A 17,292-nucleotide genomic window follows, 5' to 3' on the forward strand; every position below is an offset into this window, starting at 1 on the left:
CACACACACACACACACACACACACACACACACACACACACACACACCAAATATACAAAGAGATAGAAGCTCGGGTTTACAAAGAGATAGAAGCTCGGGTTTCCAGTACGGATGGTTATACAAATTACTTGTCTATATGACACTGGCCACATCACTTAGTCTTTCAGACATCAGCTTCTTCATTTATAAAATTTTATTTATAAAATAAAATAAAACATTTTAAGACCCCTACATTGTCTTTAGCAATGAAAATTCTATAATTTTAAGAATTTAAGAATGATTAGTTGGTCTTTTATTCACCTTATGTTACTGTTGGAAAATCTAGTCTTTAGATTTGGTCTAGTCTTTAGACCATTTCCTCCTCTTTCATTCCCCACTAATTTTAAAAGTTTCTCTAATATGGTGCCATCTTAATACAGGAATCCCCACAGTTGGGAAGGCTTCCAGGCTAAAAAGGAGTTACTGAGTCACCAGATAATTTTAGTGAAAGGAAAAAGAATCAATTTTTAAATATGTATTTTTAATAACATTTCTATAACTGTTTTCCCATACGTACAGCAATAAACAGAAACTATATATTGAATATTTTAAAAATTTGGCCTGTAGCAGTGTTTCCTTTTCTGTCTAATGAGAACTGCAAAGAGGTTAAAATTTTAAGTTATGCTTAATTTGACTTAAGTAAATCCCAAAAATACTCTTACAGAAATAAAGACAAAAGAAGGATGTTTCTTTGGGAAGAATCCTGGCTGAGACTCTTAGAAGGCTTAGGTATGAATCTTGCTCACATGATATCCCGTAAAATCTATTTTACATCTTTGGATCTATAAAATGTAAACACTATCCTCACTGGATCACTATGAAAATTACATAAGACAGGAAAAGTGAAAGTAGCTGGTCGAGTGATTGCCACAGGAGGGCCTCAGTTAGTGGTAACTGCTATTAATTTTTAAAGCCATGAACGTAAAGGAGGAAATAAATAAACTTAGTTTATTATGTTGCAAGGGATGAGAATTAACAGTGCACTAAGACAAAAAAAAAAAACTGTTCAAATTCTTCATACTGCCTCTCTCCTTTCCCCCTGACTACCCCTCAGACCCACCCCAAGACATACAAATAAGGAGAAAAATGAGAGATTATTGTCAGGAATTCCCTGCCCTCCTCCCAGCTTCCACATATAAACTTCAGCTTTTTGCAAAGAAAATACTGACAACTCAGCCTATGTTTAGCTTGTAACTTTAACAGAGAGTCTAGAATAGTCTATCAGGCTATGTCTCAGGCATATATCTGTTTTTGGCTAGTCTACCCTGACAAGTCATTTGTTAGCCTAATTAGATACATTATTCTAAATCACCCACAGAAGAAATACTCTTGTAAACGCATGCAATCTTTGAATCATGGCTGTATAACATAAGACCTCAAGGGAAAAGCAAGATGAGGGTAATCTTACTTATGTTCACTGAGATAAGATTAAAGAAACAGAATTCTAATTAAAGAGAATATTTTTTACATACAAATTTATACTAAAAAATATTATACAATTAATTTGTTTGCTAACTCTTACTCTAGAAACTATTAAGAATCATTTCCACCCATTCCCTAAACTTGTAAAATAATGCTTGTAAATTGGTTTTCTTTCTGAAGCATTCTTCCCCTGGGGCTAATCTACTAAATAATCGATGCTGTTCTGATTTCATGACTTAAGTGTTTTTGCTGTCCCACTGATGTCCCTCTCAATAATAATAGCTAAAATGCATGAAGAACATACTATGTGCTAGGAACTATTCCAAGTACGTTGTACAGTTTTTCACTTAATGTCACAATAACACTATGAGGAAGATTCTATCACTGCCATTTCACAGCTGAGTAAACTGACGCTGAGAGAGTTGAAGGAACTTGCTCAAAGTCATAAAACTAGTCAATGGCAAGATCCATGGACTCTGACTCAAAAGCCAAGTTCTAGATGATAATCCTACGCTAATCCTTTGCTCCTTTCATAGTGAAGAACTGGGAGAACAATGCTAAGGAAACCCAGATTTGCTTTGTCTCTTAAGATAACACTGAAAAGAAATCTCTATTCCTGTTCTGCTTGCTACCTTTTTCTAACTATAACCAAAAGGGCTAACTTGGACACACCAGAACTAAAATATTTATTGCTACAGAAAAGTATATTCAAGTAAATCCACATACAACCCTATAATCTTGTATAATGGAATTTCAGAGTTACATGAAATAAAATTAATTCATAAATATTTATTAAGAACTATTATGTTCTAGATGCTTGGGATAAACCAGTGAACAAGTCAGATTAGAAGTCCTCTGCCTTAGTAGAGGTTTCTTATATGAAAAATAGGTAATAATCAAAATAAAAAGAAGTATATTTTGCAGTATGTTGGAAACTAACACCCCTGTAAAAAAATTTAAAATATATCAATGGGGAGGGAATCAGCAGCACCAGTGGATAATCAGGCAAACTGCAGTGTTAAATGGGGGTGGTCATGAGTTGCTAAGAAGTAAATCTAAGCAAAGACCTGAAGAAGATGAGGACTTGAAGGAGGTGAATAACAGCAAGTGGGATCCAGGGGAAGAGAATTTTAGGTAGAAGGAACAGTTGATAGCAAAGGCCCTAAGAGCATGATTAGAGCAGAGGAAGCAAGTAAGAAGTAAAAGAGAGGAATTCGTTTATAACGTAATAGGCAGCAGATCACATAGAGTCTTACAACCTATTAGAAGGACTTAGGATTTTATGGAGTAAAACAGGATTGGAAAATTTTGGCAGAAAGATGACGTGATTTGATGTTAGACTGCTATACTGAGAATATATCAAAAGGTGACAAAAATAGAAATAGGGAGATGAGTGAAAAGGCTACTCCAATAATCCAGGTGAAAACAATGATTCAGATGAAGTTAATGTAATCTAGGTGGTAAGAAGTAGTCAGCTTCTAGATATGTTTTAAAAGAAAACAGAATTTCTTGACAGACTGGATATGGGGTGTGAAAAATAAGAGTCAAATTCTTGGCCTAAGCAACTACTAGAAGAAGATGCCCATAAACTGAGGTGGTAAGGACAGGTAGGTAGAGCATTTTAGGGGTGAGGGATGAGATAATGACACCTTTTCGGACATGGTAAATTTGAGATGTCCAGAAGGTTAAGTGAAAGAGGGGTATTTAACAAGGAGGGAGTTAATCATCTACATCAAATGCTCCTGACACGTCACTAAGACAAAGACTCAGACTGACCACTGGATTTAGCAATTTAGGTCACTACGAACTTGATTACTTTCAAGGAGTTTTGATACAAAGGAAGGCAAAGAAAGGAACAACAAGTAGAGGGGCAACCGGGGCCAAAAAAAAAAAAAAAAGCTAAAAGAAGGGAACAGAAATTTTATCTGCTGCCCGCCACAGGAAAGAAAGAGTATAGAGTTTGACCAAATTAACTGATATATATTTTTTAAAACACTCAGTACTCAGAAGACCATAACACAGTCTCTGCAGTCTAGCACTTAAAGTGTCTAATATATAATCCCAAATTACTAGACAAAGAAACATGAAAAAGTGGCTCACTAGACATTAGATTTAGCAGCCCAAGATTTTTAAAGTAGCTATATTACAATTATGCTCAAGAATATAAAAGAAGATCTGCTTAAAATAAAGATCAAAGAGGCAATCTCACAAGAAACAGAAATTATTTAAAAAAGAACCAAATGGACATTCCAGAAAAAAAAAAACAAGATCTGAAATTTTTTAAAAACTCATTGAATGGGGTTAACAACAGATTGGAGATGATGAAAGAGTCAAGAGAACTTTAAGATAGGTCAACAGAAAGTATCCTATCTGAAGAAAAAATCAAAAAATATTTGGAAAAATAAATAGAGCCCCAGAGATCTGTGGGATAGTATCAAAAGGTCAAAAATATGTATGACTGGAATCCCTTAAGGAGAGAGAAGAGAGATGGAGCAGGGAAAAAAGTTGGAAGAAATAATGGGTCAGAATTCCCCCAAAAATGGTAAAAAAAACAAAAAAAACAAAAAACCAAACCCATAAATTTAAAAATTCATGAAGCCCAGCTAATCTCAAGACAAACAGAAAGAAAAATCACACCTAAGCACATCATAGATAAAAGTCTAAAAACCAAAGATAAAAAATAATAGGGCTTCCCTGGCGGCGCAGTGGTTGAGAGTCCGCCTGCCGATGCAGGGGACACAGGTTCGTGCCCCGGTCTGGGAAGATCCCACATGCCGCGGAGTGGCTGGGCCCATGAGCCATGGCCGCTGAGCCTGCGTGTCTGGAGCCTGTGCTCCGCAACGGGAGAGGCCACAACAGTGAGAGGGCCCGCGTACAGCAAAAAAAAAAAAAAGCAGCCAGAGAAAATGACCCATTACAAAGAGAGGAACAATAATATAAATGCATGCTGACTTCTCACCAAAAACAATGAGAGGGACTTCCCTGGTGGTACAGTGGATAAGACTCCACGCTCCCAATGCAGGGGGCCAGGGTTCGATCCCTGGTCAGGAAACTAGATCCCACATGCATGCCCCAACTAAGAGTTCACATGCCACAACTAAGGAGCCTGCATGCCACAACTAAGGAGCCAGCCTGATGCAACTAAGACCCAGTGCAACCAGATTAAAAAAAAAAAGAAAATACTTACTTAAAAAAAAAAAAAAAATGAGAACCACAAGACTGTGGGATGACATCTTTAAGTGCTGAAAGTAAAAAAACTGTCAATCCCGAACCCTATACCCAGTAAAAATATCCTACTGGAATAAAAGTGAAATAAAGATTTTCAGATAAAGAAATCTGAGAGTTATGTCTCTAACAGATCTCCACTAAAAGAAATCCTAAAAGAAGGTCTTCAGGTTAAAGGCAAGTGAGACTAGATGGAAACTTGGTTCTTCAGGAAGAAGTGAAGAGCAACAAAAATGATAAATAGGTGGGTAAAAATAAAACAATTTTCCTCTTACTATATTTAAAATACACATTAACTATTTAAAGATCTAATTGACAGCTTGGATTAATGATATATCAGCCTCAGAAGTAATTTCTCTTATTTCCCCATCTATATTTATAGAAAAGTACAGTACCTGTTTTAGTTTCAAAAAGAAATTTTCAGTAGTACTACGTTTGCTGAAGGGCCAGAATAATCTTTCATTAGGTGAGCAAACTCGGACTTTTGTCTCTAGGAGAAAGCGAACAGGCTCCTGCACTTCTGTTATTACTAAATCAACAGCTGTCGTCATAAACAGCACTTTATCTAGGGAGAGAGAAGGCAGAAGCAAATTTTTTAAATGGAAATATATTTGCTCATATGATTAATGTAAAAGTAATTACTTCTATTACAAACTTTAAATGACATTCAGGAAGAGTATGAAACATCTTGAAAAAGGTTGTTTATGCATAGCATACCTGAAAAGCTACACAAGAAACTGGTCACAGTGGTGCTCTTTAGGGTGGGACACTGGGAACTGTGGTAAACTTTTGCTTTTCCCTAGATACCTTTGAATTTTTAACTATATGTGCATATATTATCTCTCCACAAAAACAAGTAATATTTAGAAGCCTGTAAATAAATTAAATTAAATATAAATGTAAATTAAAAATAAAAAATAAAATAAATATTTAGAAGCCTGTAAATAAAAAAAAATAATATATTTTTTAAAAGTACATAAATAGAAAAGGAAGCAGGAAAAGGAAAAAATGAAGAAAGGAGAGGGAGGAAAAAATACTTTGTTTACTGGTCAAATTTAACAGTAAACTCAAAAAACTATTCAAATTCCTTTGTTTCATCAGAAGTAGGTAAACACTAAGTATTTATCAAATAAGTAGTGCTAAGATTTGGGTATCTCCTTGGGACTAAAATTTCTGTTCATGATGTCAGCAATCTGCATCACCTTTAGGAGTTTCTTCATTTACAATCTGAAAATGTGGGGATTTTGGATTCCAGCTCCCAGTAATAACATAGGATTTTCCATCTGAACTTTTGCCCATAGATTCCTAAAGAAAAGAGTAAAAACAACATTAATGCAAAAAAAAAAAAAACACCACACACACAAAACAGCTAACCCGCCATTCTGCTGCCTTTAAAAAAAAAGAGGTTACAAAAATATAAGAATATGAAACAGGATCATATACATATAAAAGTTAGGAGTATATACAAATGATTACAGTTAAAATTAAAGATGTGCCGATTATTTATGCAACTGCTCCTGAAAAGTTATACATAAAGCAAATGCTTGCAAATCATATCAAACCGTACAGACACTAGGGAAATTTACTACCTAAACCTATGTTGAATTCTTCTGTCAAGTAAGTAATTACTACATAAATTTAGTTATGAAAACAAAGGTTTTCACATAATAGCAACAATATGAACACCACCTACTTTTATAAAGCTCATGATAGTTTGCAAATAACTCTCACAAAATGTCTCCTTTGATTCCCACGTCAAACCTACATGATAAACAAGAATTATTCACTATTATACGATGAAGAAACTGAGACAGACTAAGTAGCTCTAAGGTCAGACTAGTAAACAGCAAGTAGGAAATAAGGAAATTCCCTTATCTTTGTTTATTGCTTCATAAATGTGCTTTAACCTTAGATTTGGTGAAACAACCTTTATAGAGGAAATAGTGTATAAACTTAAAAAAAAAAAAGCAATCCTTACCAAATCTAACAAGTGCATGTCACTATTTCGTACATCTTTTCCTGGGCTAAGGAGAAGACCAAAACACCTGCAAAAAAAGAACTGATATAAATTTGGAAAAGAGACTACAGAAAGATGTTTAAATTAGATCGCTTTAAAAAAATTCTTCTTGATAGAAAAAAGGACATATTAAAATTATCAATAAAATAGCATTACCAAAATCACCTTTATTTCTTTGAGATAAACAAATTTTATGTTTGCCTTGTGTTATCACATAGTTGAGATCAACATATTAGCTGAAGATTTATGAGAGATAATTCAAAATGAATGAAGTATTCACTTTAATGAACAAAAGAATTCCTCAGGGAACAAAATATTTTGCAAATACATTTTTGAATACAGTATATGACTGCTCCACTAGACTGACAAAAACTAAAATTTATATTTAAGCCAAACTTACTAAAAATGTTTACCTTTCAATGGCAAGTTCCTTATTAGTTGTTTGTTGCACATAGATGACAATCTTTTTATCAATTCCTTGGCGTAGTTTAAAGCATTGTCTGTCTTTATCTTTAGGAACTGCACTGTAGAACAACATGTTTCATTAATTTTGCAAAGCACTTTCTCGTAACATACACCAGAACAATTTTTGTTATGATTTGAAAATCAGGCACTGAAAAGAATCACATTTAATTCTTTTCTATGCCTAGTATTCAAATCATAACAGATATTTAAAAATCATCATCTGCCTCTTGATATGAAAATATCATCATTACTGTATGTAATCCACTAAACCATTATAGAAACCATTTATAAAAGCTACAAAACCACTCTTATGACCCCTAAAACGTGGCTTTAGTTTTTTCTTTTTTGTTGCTGTGAAAATTAAATTAGATATTTATAAAGCTCCAAGGCACTCAAAAAATGTTAGTTTTTTTCACTTTCTATTTAGTCACTGTTTTTTACAAATAAATTATTCATGCCTTATTTGTTTAAATATATAATGAAGAAAAGATAATTATATAGATCCTTTGAATTTCAAAACAAGGTGCTTTCAAAGAACAAGAAATGAGGAAGATATAGTCAACAGTAAGCTGTTGCCTAATTCTTCCCTTAAGCAGCAATAACCTTACTGTAAGCATGTGTAATAACTATAAAAATAACATTAATGATGCAGTTAAACATCACCTTAAGAAAACAGTTGAAAATATTCTCTAAATGACAGTTTACCAAAATAATCCCCTGGTCTCCCACCCACCATTTCTCTAGCTCCTTTGTTCTCAAAGGCTTACAAATCTGCTACAGCAATCAGCCAATATACAGCAAATCTAAATTGTGCCTTATTACTGTACAACTTTAAGATAATAACAATAGAACCACTAGAAGATAATATAAAAGGCTACATGAGAGCTCTGAGTACCTACTCAAACTAAAAATTGGCTCTGAAGAAATAAAATTAGTTTGAATCCCATCTGCACTACTACACCAGTAACCAATTCAAGAACATGTGATAACGCTGAGATTAGAAAATCAAAGAATCTTAGCATAAGTGTCTAAAAATGACCAACATGCAAGAAAAACTTCTGCATACCAAACTGTCAAATATTTGTGGCTGACAGAATTTTCACCTATGAGGATATGGACAGATCTCAGATTTTAATTTATATTAGATACACTAGTCTCTATGTTCTGTGGATATTTAAGTATAAATTAATATAATCTCATCTCTCAGCAGTATTTAAAACAACAACAGTGGAAATAAAGTTATCTCTGGTGTCCTGACTCTGAAGGGCAAGGAAAAGCTACATTAATAGGAAGCAGGGTGGAGAGTATAAGCAGTGGAAGTTCACTTCACTGATGTTGGGGGGTCTAGACTGTATTTCTGGTCTTATCACTATCATTGAATGAATGGATCCAACCAAGTAATTTTACATTTAATTCCTATTGTGTAAATTAAGAAGCAGACATCCAGGTTATCTTCCCTGGCTTTCTTTACCTATAAAATAAGGACAATATCAAATGGGGTACTTTGCAGATTAAATAAGATCAGAACGAAGTGTTTTGAATGATATAAATGAAAATGCTCCATTTTCCTAAGGACTAAACTGAAATGCAGGTTTCTAATTTTAATAATATAGGATTATACTTTTTCAGGAATGAAAAGAAGAGCATTAATTCTTGCCACGGCACTTGGTCTATATTTATGCTATGGCGAAACCACAATCTATCTTGTACTATGGCTAACTATATATACATATATTTTTTAAATAAGTGGTAAGTCATATGGGTATACCATTGTATCTTTTTTTAGGTGTAACTGACATACAACATTAGTTTCAGGTTTACAACATAACGATTTGATATGTGTATATTTTGTGAAATGCATCGTATTTTTACCATTCTATTCTGGTCAACATTTAATTTCCACTTTTTAATTTTGCTATTATTGTGTTAAGGGGAATGTTCATGCTGATAACTCTTTTGGCACCGCAATGACTGTTTCTGTAAATTCCTAGACATACTACAGAATCACTGGATGAAAGGAACTGCATTTGAAAAGTTCAAATCTGATGAAGAAAGGCATACTTGTCAATGATTTCATCAGTGTATTAGGTCACACAACACTATTTTCTACTGTAACTATAAATTCAGGAAAACAATGCAACAAAAAGATAACAAAGCCCTAACAAATGTGAAAAAAAAATGACCATCCAGGGGTTTTCTGTATAGCATTTCCTTGCTATACAGGTGAACAGACCAGGGATATTTGTGATCGTTACCTTTCTACTTAGAATATACCTGATCTCAGAAGGAGGAGAAATTATCCTAGTGCTTCTCTTCTGAGAGATCTTAGAAATCTTTCCTATTCATAACTGGGGTTTATAAGTGATCTACATAAATATTTTTAATAAAGGGAAAAAACTGTTTAAACAAACTGTTCTGTTTCTTAAAAAGGAAAAAAATTATTACAAGGTTTATAGATTACAGTTTCTACTTCCCAGTACAGGAATGCATACTGCAGAAAGCACCACATCACAGTGTTGCTGTGAGAACAGAAATATAGCTAATAAGAAAGCATAGAGCACAAGGCCTCACACTTGATTGTACAAATCAAAGTTGAAGCTGCACTGTACACTAAATTGGCCACCAGATGGCATGACAATTCCAAAGTCTCTTGAGGGAGAGCAAAGGTTATCAGTTTTTCAAACAAACAGACCAATCATTGTGCTTTTTAATTTAAAAGCAAGATATTAGAAATCATTCATATTTTGATGGAATTTCATTTTATGAGGTAGTCATGGAGGAAAGAAATTTCTATATGCAACTATTGATTATGATCCCAAGTGGCACCCATTTTGTGATATGGGCTATGGAGAAAAAAAAAGTCAATCATCTTGCAACCATAATATTTTAAAGTTATAAAAGATTTTAGAGTCTAGCCACTTCATTTTATAAATAAGGAAACTAATGTCAGGAGATGTAAAGAAACTTGGAAAAGGTCACACTGTTAATGGTAGCAATAAGTAAACTAAATTTAAGTTTTAATTTCTATTCCAGGGTTATTTTCACTACTCAAACAAGCATAATTTTACTTAAAAACCAAAACCAGTTATTTCTATGTAAGGTTAGATTTCAGATACAGACCTCAATTCTCCCCTTCCAATGTGTTCAGATAAACTTTAATGGTAAAACTTGATTTCAACAGCCTTAAGACCTTTACATTATTAAAACAAATAAACCAACTAACCAACCAAAACACAAAAAAAATCCAGCAAAACAAATCTAGCTACAGATCCACCTGATGAAGCTTCTGTCATACTTCATATCAGCAGTCAGCCAGTTACTCTGAGTCCATCTAAAAGAACATGGTAGCATGATACATTTTCCTACGTGAAAGAATTTTTTTTATTGTTTAAAATTCTTTAAATCTTGCCTCTACAAATTTGCCTATTTATTTTCCTTTAAACTCTATCCATAAAAGCAATCATTTTATAATGTAAAAGTTATGTAATCTGACCTAGAATTTCCCTAAATCCACAGATAGTACAGCATGTTAATACAAACTCAAATAAAAAGAATAAAATAAGATGTCCTACCTAAAATAACCTTTACCATCATCTTCTTTTATTTCTAAAGACACAGAGAAGGTAAAGATGTCACTGTCAGGAGTCTGAGGTGCAGTAGTTGCTGAGAGGGGGGTCTGCTTGGCAGAACGGCGGAAGGCAGTGGCAAAACTGTAAAGTATCCGGCTCACCTACAACCAGACATGTTAGGAAATGGGCTGTTATCACAAGAATAAAATACTTTTGTTAAGGCTGAAGGTGACCTATGTTGTTTGAGGGGAGTAATTCATCTTTCCTCCATTGATTTCTTTTGACAAATTATCTAATTTATTAGACCTATAAAGCAAGCAACACTAAAAATGGTCAGAGAAGAGGCTTTAAAAAAGAAGTGGTTGTGGGGCTTCCCTGGTGGCGCAGTGGTTGAGAGTCCGCCTGCCAATGCAGGGGACACGGGTTCGTGCCCCGGTCTGGGAAGATCCCACGTGCCGCGGAGCAGCTGGGCCCATGAGCCATGGACGCTGAGCCTGCGCATCCGGAGCCTGTGCTCCGCAACGGGAGAGGCCACAACCGTGAGAGGCCCACGTACCGCAAAAAATAAAAATAAAAAAAATAAAAAAGAAAGAAGTGGTTGTGAATCCAACTGAAAGATGATTTCCAAAATTGTTAGGAATTACTTGAATGTATCTATTATAATAAAAATAATTCTACAAGTTTAGCTCTAAAAGAACGGTTTGCAAATACGTCATTGCTAGAACCAAGATGCCTATTTAACCCAATTAAGCAGCTGTCAATTGGTCTCCTCCAACACTCTTAACAACGAGGTTCAGGTTAACCAAACTTTTAGTTTATTTACATTTCAGCCCATCCAGCTGAAATAAACAGTAGCAGAGAATTTCATGTGGCTTATAAATGACCATAACAAATACTATAATCATTTCAACGTAGTGAGGGTACAGATGAAGTTTCATTTGCAGACAGTTCCCTCTTAAGTACTTACAGCTTCTTGTATTTCACACCGGAAGACATGTATTCTGAAGAGCTCTGCATTGTAATGACTTTCAGTGAAAGCAAAACAGTCACTCTCAGGAGTTCCATCATGCCCCCTAACACAGAAGAGGATTTTGTAGATAGGGTAGTTTGCTATTTCAGTGTTTGTCTGAGGATCTAAGAGTCTGTTCAGAAAAAAAGATATAAAGAGGTTAGAGGGACTGTAGACTATTTTCACTACATCCATATTATGATTCAAGACTCATCTTTCTAGCAAAAAGATCATATAATCCATTTTTGGTATGCTAATCATATTAATCTTAAGTCTTGATAAGTAAGTCATATGTGAATTCTTAAAGTTACTGATTACACAATTCCATGATACTAAAAACTACATAACCCCATGTTTTACGGAGGCAATCAGGAAAGCATAAACAGTATCAATGTTTCTTATACAGTCTGTAACTAAATAAAAATAATGGCTAAATTGGAATACCAAAATAGATCATTAAAGCTGTGCTTCTCATTATCTCCTAAAAGAATGACCTAATCTGCTTTATTATTTTAAAAAATAAAAAGGTGATGTGCTTTCTCAGAGTGAAACATGTTCTTTTGCTTCATGGCAAACAAGGGAGAGAGACTGTAAAAAATGTTAACACCTAAAAAAAGAAAATCATTAATAAAATCAAAAGGATGCCATTCACTGAAAATCAAAGGGATATCATTCATTCAAAAATGTATTCATTCAACAAATATTTATGTGATACCTACAACATTTCAGGCTCCATTCTGGGCACTGATGACACAGCTATGAAAGAAACTGAAAAAGAAATTATGCAATTTCAACACTGAATGGGCAGGGCCACTGATGGGAAAGCCCAGGCGATAATGGAAATACCTAAGAAGGGGACCTAATCCAAGTTCAAAGGCACTTTGATAAAGACTCTGAAAACATGGGGCAAGAGAAACTAGTTTTCTCATGTCTTTATAGAATTAAAATATATTAGAACAAAGTATAACTTCAGTTGGGGGGAATGACTATTGACTAAGAAGCACATAAAAATGAATGCTCATATAAAAATGAGTGCTAAGGAGCTCCCTGATGGTCCAGTGGTTAGGACTTAGCGCTTTCACTGAGGTGGCCTGGTCAGGGAACTAAGATCCCACAAGCTGCAGTGCAGCCAAAGAAAAAGAAATAAACTTTATTACAAGAAAAAAAATGAGTGCTAAAAAAATTTTATTAAGTTTCACATTAATAAATACAATTAAAATTATTATTTGTGAGTCTTTGTGAAATAGTTCTTTAAATACTCAAGAGAAGAATTATATATGCAGATAACTGGAATATTAATTAATTAACTTACTACTACTGCTAACCATATACAGCTACAACTCTACTACCATAAAAATCCAAAATGACTGAGGGTGGAGAAACAGATACTCTCATACACTGCTGATAAAAGTGTATGAACTAGATCAATATTTCTAGATGGCTATTTGGCAATGTATCAAAACCCATAAAAATGGGCAAATCTTTGACCCAGTAAGTCTACCTTCTAGGAATTGATCCTAAGGAAATACAAAAATACATAAAAATTTAGCTAAAAAATAATTTATAAGAAAATTACAGGTAAAGCACTTACATGCTCATATAATAAAAGCTTAATATTCGCTATTATTAGTAGTACTTTTCTCATTAAAACAACTAAAATATGTAACATTAGAGATTGGTTATTTCTGAATAGCCCATCATGTGCCATCATAAGTTAAAATTTTTCAGCATATTTACTGATATGGAAAGAGATTCACAATATAAAAAACTAAGTGAGGAAAGCATGTTACAAGATGGTATGTATTATATTATTCCACTGTTGTTAAAAATGTTGATTCTAAGTTGTATAATTATACTTGCCCATATATGTAGGTATATACACACATACACAAACATATACAACTACACAAAAAGGGTCTTAATAAACCAAGATGTTAACTGTTATTTACCAACGGGAGAGTAGAATTAAGAATATTTTCCTAATCTAAAATATGGCACAAATGAACCTATCTACAAAACAGGAACAGACTCACAGACATAGAGAGCAGACTTGTGGTTGCCAAGGGGGAGTGGGATGAGGGAGGGAAGGACTGGGAGTGTGGGATTAGCAGGTGTAAACTATTATATAATAGGATAAATAAACAACAAGGTCCTACTGTGTAGCACAGGCAACTATAATTAATATCCTGTGATAAACCATACTAGAAAAAAATATTAAAGAAAAAAGAATGTCTATATGTGTATAACTGAGTCACTTTGCTGTACAGCAGAGATTGGCACATTGTAAATCAACTATATGTCAATAAAAAAAATTAAATTAAAAAGAGTATTTTCCTAAATTTTTGCTTGTCTGTGTCCTCTGATTTTTCTGAAATAAGTATGCATTTTTTATAATAAAGAAAAAGTTATTTTATTTCAGTTCTGTTCAACTCATTATTAGAGTTTTGTATTTAGCTCGCTAATACAGATATCTGACTGGCTACCTTTAATCACTGTTATCTGTTTCAGTTAGTATAAACAATAGCCATTTTGAGAGACTTTTCTGGGCCTCAGTTTCCTCATCTTAAAAATTTAGGATCTGTACTGGAATAGTTAATATTTACCAACAGGTTTCTGTAACTTCCAAAGTCAGCATGAAATCTCATACTGAACTAATGTGTCAAGCTAGTATTTGTATTGGGGGCACATGAGAAATATAAAGTTAGGCAGACTCTTAGGTCAACATGTTTCAATAATCCCCAAAACATTTAAATTTCTAATGTGCTACACAGAACTGGGGTGGGGAAGAGTATAAAAAACTGTTCAAACAAGTGACTGTTTTTCATAAAGGTCACAATCCTTGGAAGATGTGATAACTAAGTGCCAGATGAATTAAACATGAATAAAATAATTAGATTTTGTTCACTACTGCTTCTTTCTAAAACTATAGGTCAGAAATCTGATCAAATGTTATTGAACACAAACAGTTCAAGAAGCTGGTCTCACCTCACAGTTCCTTCAGATACATTCGGCACTGACAGGGTTACATCTAGTGAAATCTGACACTGGCCCCTTAAGATGGACATCATCCTTAAGGCTTCCACTTCACTCCTGGGAGCATTTACTGAAGCACAGCCTAAATAAGTTAGTTTGCTGAAAACTACACTGTCCTCATCAGCCACTGGTGTGAAAGGACTAGACCCTTCAGAATCTGAAAGAAACAATAAGGAGGTGATTATTTTCACTTTGATATTTTGTTGACATGAATATCAAGTAAAAATCTACAAGTTACATTTAGGTTCTAAAATTAAATACTAATAAGAGAATATGCCATTGCCCCAGAAGAAATGCCCATTAAAGCCAGAAATCTCACACCAGAACTCTGTCACCAACACTAAAAATTTTAGGCATGGCTGTAGTCTCAATCCCAAACCTAAACGGTGACCTGAGACTCAGATCTGATTTACCTTTCTGACTCCTCTAATTTGTTTTGACTTTATAATTTACATTTAGATCAAAAATACATTTAGTATTTTACCACCCTGAAAAATCCTCTCTCTGTCTTCTTTCTGATCTGCTCTGTTATAATTATTTTTCTCATTCATCATTGTAGCTACTCTATCATGTTCTCTCAGTCCCCTTGCTTTCCCTTTCCCAATAAACATCTACAGTTTTAACACCCTACTTTCCCCAAAGCCTTTATAATTGCCTTTTTTCTCCTTCCTTGCTACGTCTTTCAGCTCCCTTTTTTCAACTTGACAACTATTCCCGCCAAGCTATTAAAGGCCTGGGGCAAACATCTCTTCACCAAGCATTATTCCTCTATTTCTCCAACACTATACTCAAATTCCTTCTTTCCTGGAAAAAGATCCTTAAATACTCTAAGACTCCCTCAATGTCTTATAGCTACTGTTTCTCTTTCTGTGGTATAAATGACATACATTTAGAGTGGACATATGTATATGTATAATTGATTCACTTTGCTGCACACCTGAAACTAAAACAACATTGTAAATCAACTCTATCCCAATAAAAAATTTTTTTAAACTGACATACATTTAAAGGGAAATCAGAATAGTACATACATTTACTCTTCTCACATCCCCCTAAATCTAGAATCTGAAGATTCTAGAGAACATAGATAATGGGTTTTGCTCGCTTTGAATCAAACCTAGTACAGAATGGACACTCAAATATTAAAAACAATAACCTTCAGTTATGCAAGCAATGCAGCAATCCTAACCTCCTTGTCCAGGTTTCACTGGCAGGCTCATCTCTGGTTTCTGGAGCCCTACTAATGACACAGGGTTAATGGTGGATGAAGCTGAGAGTTGATTAGAAAGAGGCCCATCTCCTTCGCCATCCAATTGTGACCTTTCCACAAGCTCCTTGTCCCCTGGCTGGTCGTCCATTGGAGGATCCATCAGCACATCTGCTAGCTCTTTTTGCAGCTGCTGTTCACTTCCATTCCCTATAATCTAAGGGTCACAAATATATGCAATCAACAAAATGAGAGAGGCCAGTACTGATTTAAATGGGTCCACATCTAGAGAAAATCATCAGCAATTCTTTTGATATACAGATATCTTCTGAATGTCTTTAAAAAACAGAATAAATCAAGATCTATAATAAATAAGAGCTGCAGCTGCTCTCTTAATTGATACAGCTTTTCATGAAAAAGTGTATAGTGAATTTGAGACCAATACCCAGAAATATATGTGATAGTCTGTCAATTTTATTAAAAGTTTTCTACAGTGTCCTAAACTAATTAACAACTAAAATATTTGTAATTTTACTTGTATGATGAGAAATAAAGCTTGTTAAGAGGAGAAGCTTCTCGGACTTGCCTGGTGGCGCAGTGGTTAAGAATCCACCTGTCAATGGAGGGGACACGGGTTTGAGCCCTGGTCCAGGAAGATCCCACATGCCGCGGAGCAACTAAGCCCATGCGCCACAACTACTGAGCCTGTGCTCTAGAGCCCGCAAGCCACAACTACTGAGCCTGCGTGCCACAACTACTGAAGCCCGCGCGCCTAGAGCCCATGCTCCGCAACAAGAGAAGCCACCACAATGAGAAGCTCGCACACCAAAACGAAGAGTAGCCCCGCTGCTCGCCACAACTAGAGAAAGCCCACGCGCAGCAACAAAGACCCAACACAGCCAAAAGTTAATTAATTTTAAAAAAGAGGAGAAGCTTCTCTTATGCTTAAGGAAAAGGGAAAATGTGTTTGCTCCCGAAAATTATCAGTAAAAACATACTTATTAGGTAGTAAATCATCACATGCATTTTTACCACCCTTGCTATAAGTTAAGTCTCCTGTATTTCTGAGGGAGACTTCACTGACATAAATAGTTCTTAAAGTTCTGAGACATTTGAATAAAGCTGGGGAGATGTACGTATAAAATGACCCTGAGGAACAGAACCCTTTTCAACGTCAAGTATTTTTCTAGAGTCATGATGGTTTATTATTAGTTGCTCAACAAGGAAGTAAACAAGTGCAGAATCAGGTGGAGAATCAGGTGCCCAACGCTAAGGAAAACCACAAGGGACAAAACCCAGTATTGTC

The 17,292-nt window shown here is 34.7% G+C and overlaps 1 protein-coding gene across 3 annotated transcripts in view; it reads right to left on the reverse strand.

Moving 5' to 3' along the window:
• The window catches only part of RABGAP1 (RAB GTPase activating protein 1), a 170,955-nt gene that overhangs the window by 104,041 nt on the left and 49,622 nt on the right, over positions 1 to 17,292 (reverse strand). For 2 of the 3 annotated variants that reach the window (XR_003432507.1, XM_027104919.1), the window contains exons 3-10: positions 15,969 to 16,203; positions 14,732 to 14,936; positions 11,705 to 11,879; positions 10,741 to 10,898; positions 7,117 to 7,227; positions 6,665 to 6,731; positions 5,889 to 5,991; positions 5,082 to 5,251 (exon numbers count right to left, since the gene is read on the reverse strand). Coding sequence is in view for 2 of the 3 variants with exons in the window: in XM_027104919.1 (XP_026960720.1) it covers positions 5,082 to 5,251; positions 5,889 to 5,991; positions 6,665 to 6,731; positions 7,117 to 7,227; positions 10,741 to 10,898; positions 11,705 to 11,879; positions 14,732 to 14,936; positions 15,969 to 16,203 (1,224 nt within the window). In the remaining variant the exon portion in view is untranslated. Of the gene's footprint in view, positions 1 to 5,081; positions 5,252 to 5,888; positions 5,992 to 6,664; positions 6,732 to 7,116; positions 7,228 to 10,740; positions 10,899 to 11,704; positions 11,880 to 14,731; positions 14,937 to 15,935; positions 16,204 to 17,292 lie in introns of those variants that run through there. The other variant, XM_027104920.1, reaches the window with a different exon arrangement.

Source organism: Aethalodelphis obliquidens, unplaced genomic scaffold (genome assembly GCF_003676395.1).
Source record: "Aethalodelphis obliquidens isolate GAN/ISIS:26980383/991018 unplaced genomic scaffold, ASM367639v1 scaffold7, whole genome shotgun sequence".
Classification (NCBI taxonomy): Eukaryota; Metazoa; Chordata; class Mammalia; order Artiodactyla; family Delphinidae; genus Aethalodelphis; species Aethalodelphis obliquidens.